Raw genomic sequence first — 13,129 nt, 5'->3', positions numbered from 1 at the left:
TTCACGAAAGTGGAATTTATCTTCATCTTCAGGCTTATGTTGCTGTGGCATTCAGTTATCTCATCTTACAAGAAACGAACCATTTAAGATTCATTAGGATTAAAATTCAAAGCTGCATTCTTATATTGAAAAACTGCTAGTTATTTAACGTGTTTTTTTTCTAGAACAAAGGAAACCATCACCTAAGTAAGAATTCATGTTTGCATGTGATGTTAAAAAATATATAAGGAAAGATAGTGAAATGAATTAAAAGTGATTAAAACAGCCTACTAAAATTGTAGAAGGTTCTGATGTGTAACAATGTTTCCCACCACCGTCACATCCCCCCGGTTTGCATGTTGATCATGTTATAGATCGATGAGTTACTTGTTCTCTGTGAATAACCATTAAATCACTAAAACTGAACGAGTAAGCAAACTGTCAAATATGAAGAGAACAGAATATTTTACCAGTTACTTTGCAAATTCATTAAAATAAATAGTATATCTTGGTTACAGGTTAATTAATATTTTGATTTTTGGCAACCATTAAAACTATATAATTTTACATTTTTGAAAATATCATCGATTTCAGGTCCAAGAACACATTTGCTTGCTAGTATTTCTCTTTGGCCAGTAAGTGCAAAAATAGGCTGAAACTGTAAGCAGCTGCAACAACAGATGTCTCGCAACAACCCTGGCTGTTGCTGACAGCAGGGAGACTTGACAAAATTAAGCTTAGAGGCCAATTGGCAAGCCTGAGATTGTCCACTGCTTTATAATGGTGTAGCAACTCTGTTTCAGTTAGTAATGGTTCTCTCTGCATTAAACTTGCTGCGTAAAAGAGGCAAAGACAGAGTTCCATGATATTGTTGCATACAAGCAGAGGGTGTTTTAGGAGAAGCTTTGTAACTGGTACTCTGCACACAGTTTCCAAAGATTGAGGTACAGCTGCAACAGCTCTTGCATTTCCAGCATAAACATTAAAATCTGTCTTAAGTATTATCAATTCATCTGCTCCAGTGACATGTTTGTAGACAGCAGACAGCTGGTTCCTGGAGGGAATGGATCCTGGCATTGAATTCTAATCAGGAGCAGCAAAGTTTTGGACGCACTAAACTTTAACCATGTTTTTCAAAAGCTAATGTGAACTCTGTTTTCCATCATTGTTGTTGAATGACTCTCAAAAGCATGTCAAACTTTTCTTTCCAATTTTCTGAACATCATGATGAATTTGACTTAAGTTTTTTTTAGAAAAGCACAGCAGTTTCCAATAGTAAGAAATAGGATCAAATTCTATTGTAGGTTCCAATCCTTATAAGTTTAATAATTCTCTTTTGCCTGCTTATCTGGCACAGTATAGATCAAATGTACACAATGACGTTTGACAAAGTTTTGGTTGAAAACTCCAGATAACGTGCAATAGGCCATTCTTTCTACAGTTACAGGTTAGAATGGGTTAAAGCTGGTTCTAAACAAACCAGTTACTGATTGCTTACAATTTTCTGATGTCAGCTCATTAGAATATTTCCAAATAAAGCTTTGGATATATTCAGGAACCATACTGTTAATGGAAGTCGAAAATTCTCTGAAGAAATGAGGACAACTTAGCAGATGAGTTTCCTGAACCCATTGAATATTATATAGGCTGAAACAGAAAACGTTAGAATATTTTCTATTGTTTTTCCAAAAGTGGGGGCACGTATGTTAAGGTGACTAACATGTCACCCCCATTGGTGAGGGAACTTGCCCAATTGCTGGCCAATCAGCTCAGAGGCAAGTGAGGGGCAAGAGTGACCTGCCTTAACTGGGGTTGCCAGAAACTGCCTGTCAATTGGTAGCAATGGCAGGTGAGTGTCTTTCGGAGGCCACCAAATGCCCCCAGATTTGGTTAATGGATGCTGTGCCATGCAACACAGTAGGCAGGTCATTATTGTTTCCAAGTCAAAAAACTAGCCACCTTCCTAGCCTGCCTTATAATGGTGTAGCAACTCTGTTTCAGTTAGTAATGGTTCTCTCTGCATTAAACTGCGTAAAAGAGGCAAAGACAGAGACAGATTATTGGGAAGGTGGAAAGCTGAGGCACTTAAACTGACATTGTTTGCTTACTTAAGGCCTTAAATTGCTAACAAGGGTCTCCATTGGACCCTTTTTGCCCAGCATGGCAAAAAAGATGTGAGTTTCCCTCCAGGGCCAACTTGTTCATCATTTCCCCTACTCATACCTTTCTTCCCACCTCCAGGGTGGGGGAATTGTACCGATACAACATATGGTATAGAAACAAGCTATTCAGCCAATGTTTATGCTCCACTAGAGTTTTCCACCGACTTTGTTTATCTCATCTTATTCAACCAGCATGTAAAAGTGATAAGTGGATTAAGAAATGATGTGCAGAAACCCAAATGCAGGCAAGTGTTGCTACAGCTAACCCTGTCAGATGACTACTAAGGTGATGCGGTAAAATGTTTTGAGCAAGTTGGCCTTTTGGCCATTGCTAGTCACCATTCCCATTGCTTAACATTTGCAGCATGGGTGGGAGGAGATGAAGATAGGTTTAAAGCAACCACAGACTAATATTGTTCCAGGCTGTGCTAGTTATGGCTGTCGACTGATTGTACCATGTAATATAATTGTCCATGGCTATGCTGGTTCAGTGTCACAAGATCTGCACACAGTTAGCAGTACCTTGACAGATGCAACAAGTGAAGTTATGCTGGCTGTCGATCATCCTAGCATTCCTTTCTCATGCAATACTCTGACCATATAATAGGAGTAGTTTTAGGAAACATTCAACATCATCTATGGTCAGGTGACAATGTGTTGCTGTATACCATTGTTGTTTTGGAGAATAAATGCATCAACTAATCAACTGGTATGGTGACATACATTTACTTCTGTTCCCAAATGTGGCTGATAAACACCTGCGAATGAGAACAGGGCACCTCTAATTCCCCTACTAATACTTTTTTCAAGTACTTCAATTTAGGAGCAGTGGCTAAGGGTGGTGGGGTTGATATTGATATCATACTGATGAAGGTGTTGGTACCAGTGCGGAGCTGGAAGTTTATAATGTAGAACAGTTGGAACTGTTGTTGTCTCATGGTCAGGAATGCAGCAATATCACTGCCCAACAGAGAAAAAAAACTCACTGTGGCCACGGCAACAAATTGGGACATTTCTTGATATCCATTGAAGCCTGATAATCAAAGTTGTCAATCTGCGCTGAGAGGCTATTTACCTTATGAGCTCAGAATAGTTAGTGTTTTATTTATCAGTACTCTGCTTTGTTACTACTGTTGACTCCAAGTGCTGCAGTGTTGTGATTTAAAATTGTCATCCTTGTTTTCTAATGCTTCCTTAGACTTTGTCCTCTTTACATCCATATTCTCCTCCAAACATGTAACTCTCCAAGGTTTTTGTGCTCCTTCAATTCTGACCCTCCTGCACATCCGCAATTGAAGTTGTCCTAGAAGTGGTTGTCCTTCTTTAACCAATTAGGTCTTAAACTCTGGAATTCCTGCCCTGAGCCCCACTGCTGATCTCTCCTGCTTTAAGGCATCTCTAAAAGCCACTCTGACCAAGTTTTTGATCATATGTCTAATCTTTTGGTATGGCTGGGTGTCAAAGTTTGTTTGATTACTAGATTGTGAAGCACCTTAGAATATTTTATGCTAAAGGCAGTGAAAAACTTATGCTAAAATGAAAGAAAGTTATTGTTGTGTGTTTTTATCCATTTTTGGGGTGTAGGCTTTGGTTGTGTGCTAGAAATGATTGTCTATCTCCCAGGAGAATGTGTGAATGTATACAATTGAGACACTTTAAAGAATAGTCAGGTTAATCATGTTGACCATGTGCATGTGCCTAATCACACTGGAGAAACATTATAGTTATAATTATAGTTCAGTAGCTTAAATTTCCATATTGCAAACTACATTCTATTGAGTCAAGTGAGCAACTCACTTCCTGAATCCCCAAAGCTTGCTTTTCATCGACAAGCCAGGACTGAGATGGAATGCGGCCCACTTGCTGGGATGGGTGCAGCTTGAACAACACTCAAGAAAATTGACACCATCCAGGACATAACAGCCTGTTTGATTGGCACTACATCCACAAAGGTCCTGGATTAGTGGTGCTGGAAGAGCACAGCAGTTCAGGCAGCATCCAAGTAGCTTCGAAATCGACGTTTCGGGCAAAAGCCCTTTACCTTTACATCCACAAATATTCACTTCCTCCATCATTGAAGCTTAACAACTACAGTATGTATTTTCTACAAGATGCACTGCAGAAACACACCAAGGTTTCTTAAACAGCACCATTGAAATCTACAATCACTTCCATTATAGACTTAGAGGAGCACAATTATTTGGAAAGATGTTTGGGTTTCGGTGATTACAGTGGGACATGATCCTGAAGCTATTTAAATCAATGAACATGTTGCATGATCAGAAATCAACATAGGTGATCAAGAACAGTGGTGATAGTAGATTTATGGCTACCGATAGTTTAGTGTAATCATGGTTAATCTAATTGCTGTTTAGTTGAAATTAATAGTGAATTGGTCATTTGTTAATAATACTTCTCTCTTTTGACTCTTTTCCCTTTTCCATTTTTTAACAGATTAACAACGTTAAAAGCAATCATTTACTTACCATACCGATTTCTTAATTCATTTGGCAAAGTCAGTATTTTAAATCCCTTCTTCATTCTTTAGAATCCTGACGTTTGGCTACAGATAGTGGCCTTGTGGCTTTTTTCTGATCTTGCAGCTTTTGCTTATAGGTTAAAAGTTAGCCCCTTATTTGAATGTTGGCAATGTTTTGCCCTTTGACCTGTCTGCTGTGGCTGATTTGGTGCTGCTATGGCTGCTCACAAGTTTATTTGCATGACTTTGCAATAGTCTTCGAAAAGAACACGTTACATGTTTGACTCAGATTTTATTTTATTTTTAACATTATTTTTCCATGAATGTTTCCCTGTATCTACCTTTATAAAGTGTAGAATTAGATTTAATCCCAAGTGTTCCATTTAAATATTTGTTAATTGCTTTGTTCTGATTTCCTTCCATATAGGTGTCCTTTTTAGTATTGAAGTAACATCAACATTTTTTGCTGTCAGAAACTACTGGCGTGGTTTCTTTGCTGCTACCTTCAGTGCCTTTATTTTCCGAGTTCTGGCTGTGTGGAACAAGGATGAAGGTATATTAACAGAGCAAATAAAATGTGAAAATATAATAAATTCAACTGCTAAAGAGATATTGTTCCATCTGTCCGTGAATATTTTGATCTAAGATATGAACTTTCATTCGTCTTTTGCAGAAACCATCACTGCCTTGTTTAAAACTCGATTTCGTCTAGATTTTCCATTTGATCTTCAAGAACTGCCAGCTTTTGCAGTCATTGGGTATGTTTTTGAACCTGAGGCCGATATTGTGGTTAAAAATGATCATATATTGATTGTATGATTTATTATAAACGTAAGAAGTCATTAAAATGATTCATTGTAACTTTCCAGGCTAGAATCCAGACCATCTTAACAATGGAACACCATGCATAATGTTTCCTGCTGGTACTGATCAATTAACTTGCAGTAGCGAGTTATATTGTCCTGATTGCAGCTCTTTCATATCAAGACAAACAGAGGCTTGCACATATGTTCTCAAAGTTAAAACTGCTGAATTCATGTTGGTTTGACCTCAGTGGTTTTATAAATCAATACTGCATTGGTGTAATATTTAATATTTGATGTACCTTTCCTAAAGTCTTAAAGATTGGAAAGATTGAAATACAGGCATACTGCATCAAATCAATCATTTGAGAGGAAAGGCATTATATTGTTTTCAAATAGATTGCTATTTGTTCCATTAATCCTTGAAAAATGGTGTTTTGAAAACATTTGAAAAACAATTGTGGAACGTAAAGAAACGAATCTCTAAATATCCTACATTATGGCTGGCACGATATATGTATTGTGACTTATCCTGATGAGAAACAAGACACGCTTCCACAACACATTTTTAAAATTTGAGTTTTCCTCAAGTGGAAAAGGAACCTTTATAAAGAACAGTTGGAGATCTGAGAAACATATTGGAAACCTAATTTGGGTGAATTGAAAATCTAGAGAAGATTGTGGAGATGAACTAGCACAAAATCTATTTTGTGGTGAAAAAGTTTTCTCTTTAAAGTAGTAGAGACATTGACAAATTATTAGCATATCTTTGCAAAATTAGAATGATTAGCATACAGGATCCTAATGTTTCACATTTCCTTTCCCGTTATTCTGATCATCAGATGAGCCACAGAAGCAGCTCACAACTGGACTATCAATTAGTGTGACATTGCCGATTCTTCATTGATGAGGGTTCCTGAACAAAGAGGGAAAGGGCTCCTCTGTTCTTTATCTGTACCATTTTGAGTGTCTATACATTAATGTAGGACAGGAGGGTGGTGTTATGACCCTCACTGTTGAACATATCTCCATTGCTTAGGCTGACAAATGGTTACTTGGGCACTTATGAAACTGTACTACAATGTTGTAAGCACTTGGGAAAGAAAAAAATTGCTCAGTAAAGGAGAGTAGGGGTGGTGGTGGTGGTGGTGGTTACAGAGCATGGATTTACATCATTTGCATGTGGCCATGTAATCATGTTTTAACATATGGAAATAGCAGGATTTGTTGTTTTTTTTTCAGTCCCTCTCCAAAGTGCTGACAGACACAGAATCATTGCTTTCTACTTGGAAACGTATTTCTTGTTTTGCTTGAATAGTTGATTTATGAAACAATGAGAGCCATGCAATTTGATTTAAATGTGCAGCCAAGGTCATTGATCCTGGTCTGTATATTACCACAATGCTGCAGCATTGCCAGCATAACTCAAGGTATCAGATGGATATTTTGTTCTATTCATTTGACAAGGGCAGCAACAATAGGTTTGGATTTGGAAGTAGTAGCTTTGGTGTTTCGGTGCTCAGAAATCTGTGCTGACCTTTAGGAGCTGATAGCTTGAGCTAAATCCTCCTGCTAAACTCTCACTTGCACACATTCAGCAGCAGGGAAGACCAGATGACCAGTGTTATTTAAAAGGATTATCAACTGTGTACAGATGTTAGTTGACCTTTTCTGGTTGTTATTTCAGTTTTACAAATGTATAGTTTCTTTTCGTAGCTGTTTTTGAATTATAAAAGATTGCCGAAAATGGTATAGAAGGTGCTGAAGGAGTTTTTGTTGACTTCATGTCTTCTACATGAACCAGTTGCTCCAAGAGAAGATTGTTCAATAACATTTCCTCCTGGAATATAGCATAGCATAATTGTTAAATAGAGAGCACACAGAACAGGAGAGGGTGCTGAAAGAGGGAGGAGGAAGAGGGTTGTCAGCAGAAATCCATATTTGAACAAGCTTTTCAGGGACCAATTCACCTCAACATTTAATTGAGTTCTACAACCACAATTTCAGAACTGGGTCAGAATTTCTTGCCAGTGGCTGTGAAAGTTATTGTAGTCATGAACAATTGTATATGTGGCTTTTTCAGATAGTTGCATCATCTTGATATTTGCCATCCACTGTTGCATAAAGAGGAGGGTCACTGAGGCTATCTATTGATTGAAAGCTAGTTGCATCTCATTCTCTCTTGCCAGATGGAGCAAACACTGAGCTTCACCAGTATTGCTGGTTTTTGGAAGGTGGAGAATGCCATTGAGTGCAGGGACTTGACTTTGCTGCCATCTTGTTAACTTCCACTCCCTTAGTACCAAGCTGGAACACAGACAAAGAATCAACGTTTCCCGAGAACCTCATGAAACAGGTGAACACCATGTAGCTCTAGCAGAAACAAGCTATGTTTTGAGAGAGAAGCCAGATGAAATATTGGTTGGATATTTGAGCTATCAGTGGCAGAGTGGGAAATTATCAGTGTAAGAAAGCAAAATAGAGATCAGTTATGACAGACAGTCATGATGAACGAGGGAGTAGATTGTGACTGGAGGTGGCATTGATGGTATTGAAAGACTGTGATGGAGTTTGCTGTGCAAAGCTGAAGGAAAGTGTGAGACAGTCAGTAATACTGCATTGACAACAAGCTTTTTCAATAACTCCTCAAATTTTAATTGTGATAATATGTATCAAGTGAGTGGTAGATGCTGCCAGGCATGATAGGCTGAATGGTCTATTTGTACCTCTCATTCTCATGTTCAAAAGAAAGCATATGCCAGTTTAATGCATACATGCCAACCTTCAAAGTATAAAGTGTCCAATGAATACCTTCCTTAATGGTGCATACATGCCAAGAAAGAACATACACTTGAGTTAAAAACCTGTAATGACACCCAATGCTTCAAAAGTGACTCCTTTATGTTACATTGGCCAACACAATTTTTAATGGTACTTTAGGATCACATTCCATAATTCAGTTTTTCTTTGAAAATTGAAACCTGGTGGCATCATTCTGACATATGGAAGTAATTAATTACTGGGACTGCTGTTGGACATGAACTTGTAATGACTTAAGCTGCACCAGGAGCTAATATTTAATCAGTTGAATTATAGGGCAACTATAATTGTTGCAGTAATGGATTTAGAATATTTAAGGACTGAGGTGGGTTCTGTTGGAATAAAGGACCTTTTTTTGGTGTGGGGATGGGGGCAATAGTTCTGTAGTCTCATTTATTACATTTTTAGTTTTTGGTTCTATCTTGATGTATTTTGAACACCACCAAAGGAAAGCTAAAATATAACATTAATTGATCATGGCACATACTGAATTCAGGCAATAAGATGTCAACTCATAACATTAGATACTGACACACTCCGATAACAACTCAACATAAAGTATTGTCAATTTCTTTAAAGGTCTAAATTGAAACCATCCATATTATGACCTGAACTCAGCAGGTGATAGTGTGGCAATCTCTCAGTGCATGATCATTTATCATTTCATTTTGGCTTTCCTCTAATAGTAAAATATTGATCGGAGAACAGAAATATAAGTGGCAGCTTATAACCAACAAATGTGCATCAGTCTTGGATAAATGTCAGACTGTCAGCATTGTCAGAACAATAGAAAGATCTACCTCAGCAAAAGCAACAGCAGACACTCCTCGTTATGAATCAGCCCTTACAGAATAATGCTATTTTAAATTTCCTGTTGCTTAGAGGTTTGGCTTTTTAATTCTAGCAAAGATACATTCATGCTTATATAATAGATATGTTTAGTTAATGCTCAGGTTAGGCATGTTGACTTTCTGAGAATTAACATCAGGTTTCAAATGTATACAATTAATTACACCAATATCATATTTTCTAATAAAAGCATAACTTTAGTAGATTATGAAAAATGTTTGATTTAGATCAGAAATTCTGTAAACGAAGTTGTAGAGATGTCACAGTAGATTGATATGATCCTGTTAGGGACTTTGAAATTGAGAAAGAAGTCTGAACACTCAAATTAATAAACAAAGCTACATTCCAAGATTTCCTTTAGCTTAACAAAACAAACATTGTTGGATATGTAAAGAGAAATGAAAAATACAAGCACTATTAACACAAACGGTTATAAAGACTGGAGTTATAAACTCAGTTCTACTTTTTACTCCCCTTCAAACACCTCCTCTGCCCCCAAGCATTCTTTTACCCTACAAAATCTAAAAGACTCATTCACTTGCTCTCAGAATAACCAAAAGGTGTATCACAGTCCTCTGAAATTTGCTTAATTCTTTTTGCTCTATGGGGATCTTTTTTATTAGTGTTTTTGGCAAAGGGATCCTCCAATTTTCTTGAAAGACCTGTTATGACCACTGGGATAGTACACCAGAAATCAAGCTCCACTATTCCTGGATTTGTCACAACTATGAAAAATGTAGTCAAATTATCCAAAGAACACAATCAATCAGACTGATGAATTCAAGTTAAAAGAAAACACCCACCAGATTTCTGTATTTATCATGAAAATAGCTTTATTACAAACTAATTGTCTTTAAGAATTGCAATTAAGAAATATGAATTGCTAAATTATCGCTTAACAACTTAACTCTATCCCTTCTCAAATTCCCCCTTCACCAACAGATGGACATGCTCAGATGCACAGACACACACGATATAGCCATTACCTGGGGAAAAATAAGAAAAAAAGAGACCCAGCTCAGTAGCACCAACCCAGAGCACAGGGTTGATTAGTTTCTGTTGGCTTGTTCAAAAGCTTTTTAGTTCTTCACTGTTACTACAATGTCACTTGCATTCTGATGCTACCTTTCATTTACTAGTTGAGAATTTTTCCTTTCACTGACTTTAAAGGTGCTTTATCTTTCATTTAACAGGGATTTGCAAAGAAGAGTGAGTACAAGATAACTAGTTATTACTGTAGACTTTCTGGTACCTCTACACATACAGAGAGTGCTTTCTTGATGCTTTCTGTTTGTAGGCTTAGTAGTTTTCCACTGTACTGCTCCCAAATAAGCAATGGTTCAGGAGTGAATTGGAACAGTGTTGTCAAGCAATTTTCCTTTAATTCAGAACCTGTCAGCTTTATGGTGATCTTTTAACTCTAATATGCTAACATAGAGGGCGGCACAGTGGCTCAGTGGTTAGCACTGCTGTCTCACAGCCTCAGAGACCTGTGTTCAATTCCACCCTCAGATGACTGTCTGTGTGGAGCTTGCACATTCTCCCTGCGTCTGTGTGGGTTTCCTCCCACAGTCCAAAGATATGCAGGTTAGGTTGGTAGGCCATGTTAATTTGCCCATAGTATCCAGGGTGTGCAGGTTAGGTGGATTAGCCATGGGAAATATAGGGTTACAGGGATGGGGTAGGGGGTGGGTCTGTTTTGAGAAGCCCTTTGGTGAGTCGGTGTGGGATCGATGGGCTGAATAGACTGCTTACACACTATATGATTCTGTGATTGAAGACCCCATATTACCTATTGCTTTTCGCACTCAGCCCATGACCTTGTAAAATAAACATAGGTTAGCTTTAGGCTGTAATTAATTCCAAGCTTCTTTGAATTGCATTTACGTGAAATCCTCCACTTAATCATAGTTGCATTCTTGAACATTGTGAAACAACTTTAAGTGAAGCATTATTCCTTGTAGGAATTAATATTAAAGCCAGAATTAGTTGCCTCAAGACATTTTTAAACTCAAGAACACCTTTAAAGTGAAATACTGTACTGTGCATGTGTAGTACAGTGTGATCCAGGGTGAAATAACTTGCAAACTCAAATACATTATTAAATATAAAAGTATGGTTTGGTATTTAAGGGTCTTAGCAGAAACAATTTTTAAACATTACAAGTTGAAATTATGTGACTTCATAAATAAAAACTTTAATATGAAACAAATTTTAAAATGTAGAAGACATGCATTATAATTGTAATTGCTCGGCATAAATGTTAAAAATAAATTTACCTGATGAACTTTGAATTGTCTATTCTCCATCTAGTGGCAGAGGTTGGTCAGTGCCAGCAGAACCAATTACTGCCCACTGATTAATCTCTGCCACTACGTGAAGCACAGGACTTCATTCCAAATTTGAATGATGGACAACAGAAAAAGGGTCAGTCAAGATTTAAGAATAAAAACTTTAAAATTTAAGACCTTAAAAAGATGGGAGCTGGTACTGGGCTGATGAAGAGCTGATACTGGGCAGAGGCAGTCTCAGGATTAAGGACAAGGGGAACTGAGTGCGGGAGAGGAAACCTGGAGAAAGCTCTTGATGGCAGGCTGGCCACACAGAAGGTCTGTGGGAAACAATGTTAAACTGAGCCTCTCAATGTTAAACTAATATGCTGTCCCTTCTTTTTTATTGAAAGTAATTAAAATGAAACGATTTGATGTGCATCAACTTTAAATGACGACTTGGTAAATCAGCATTGTTCATCAGTTTTACAAGTAAATGCTCCTATTTATCTGCAGTTAAAATTTTAATTCCTGCAGTTAAAAAGGTATATTCCAAAACAAATTAACTATGAACTAGATATTTGCAAATACAGCAATAAATACGGTTCAACCAATATATTCCTCCTCCCTGTTTGTAAATAATTCTAATCACATTTGCCCACTCTGTTCTTGGCTTCTCATAATTCCTTTTCTTTTATGCACCAAATGAATCAATCCTGAATGTTGGCATAGGGCAGAATTTTGTGTGGGACTGAGCTATGGTAACATTTGTGGCAGAGATGTCAAATGAGGCCTATCTCAATGGTCAGAGAGACCTGCTACATCTTTTATGCATTTGCTGAGTGGCGAGGCAACTTTCCCACTGGGCAGTGGTGAATTGTCAATAAAGGGAAGTTTATATCTTGTACAATGCCGTATTTATGATATGACTTGCTTCATTAATATTTAGCTTCCTATCTTGGCAAGTGCACCAAATGTGCTAGGTGTTGAGGATTGTTGACGTGGAGGTTAGAGCAGGTACCTGATGATTTCGGTTCACTGCTGGCTGCTAACAGCCTCCATGTTGCTCAGCAGCATACAGCATCTCGGGGCATTTGCCACAAGTAGCCCTTTTCCACTGGCATTGGCAAACTCCTTTCAATCTTCTCCGATCCACTTGCCACTAATGAAATGAAACACAGACCTGCAATGCAGGTACACCAGCAACTAGCATTGAAAGCTGCTGTAAAGACCATTGGCACACAGTGACAGACAGCTAGCTCCCAGTTTGGACCAGGCTGTATCACAGGGTGCTTGCTTGCGCTATTGGTATTTGGTCTCTTAGCGCCTACTTGCTCACAGCATCCTTGTCTTGCTTTGCCATGCCATGCCATGCCGTGTTGTGCCTGCTAGCACATTGGTGCTTCTGGCAGATCCAAAGCTTATTGCCATGTTGAAGTGGTTTTTGCACAGGCCCACAGGCTGCTTGTTGTAGTCCCGGCCAGTCCTGTATATCCACCAGAAGCAATCAGGGGAATCACATTGGATCTGACAGGGAGCTGTAGACGCAGACATGGATCAGTCATGTCTTGCATCAGTATGTCTTGCAGTTGCTCGTCAAAGGTGACCCGAGGCCTGGGATGAGTATGGTTTTGGGATTGATCACTCCAGAAGGTACATGTGGGCCTGTAGAGGCAGATGGGGGAGTCCAGGCTATTGGGGTTTGGGGCGGTAATCAGAGGCATTTGTAGAACTGGGGACCAGAATGGTGAGAGGAAGCGAACTCGA

At 38.3% G+C, this 13,129-nt stretch overlaps 1 protein-coding gene across 3 annotated transcripts in view; it reads left to right on the top strand.

Annotated features, from left to right (window-relative positions):
- LOC140478893 (chloride channel protein 2-like) overlaps positions 1-13,129 on the top strand; it is a 609,305-nt gene that overhangs the window by 365,645 nt on the left and 230,531 nt on the right. For all 3 annotated transcript variants that reach the window (XM_072572491.1, XM_072572492.1, XM_072572493.1), the window contains 2 exons: positions 5,048-5,173; positions 5,294-5,378. In XM_072572491.1, coding sequence (XP_072428592.1) covers positions 5,048-5,173; positions 5,294-5,378 — 211 coding nt within the window. The remainder of the gene's footprint in view (positions 1-5,047; positions 5,174-5,293; positions 5,379-13,129) is intronic.

Source organism: Chiloscyllium punctatum, chromosome 6, assembly GCF_047496795.1.
Source record: "Chiloscyllium punctatum isolate Juve2018m chromosome 6, sChiPun1.3, whole genome shotgun sequence".
NCBI classification, from domain to species: Eukaryota; Metazoa; Chordata; class Chondrichthyes; order Orectolobiformes; family Hemiscylliidae; genus Chiloscyllium; species Chiloscyllium punctatum.
Note: the sequence above shows the minus strand (reverse complement) of the source record. Positions and strands in the feature narration are given on the sequence as shown.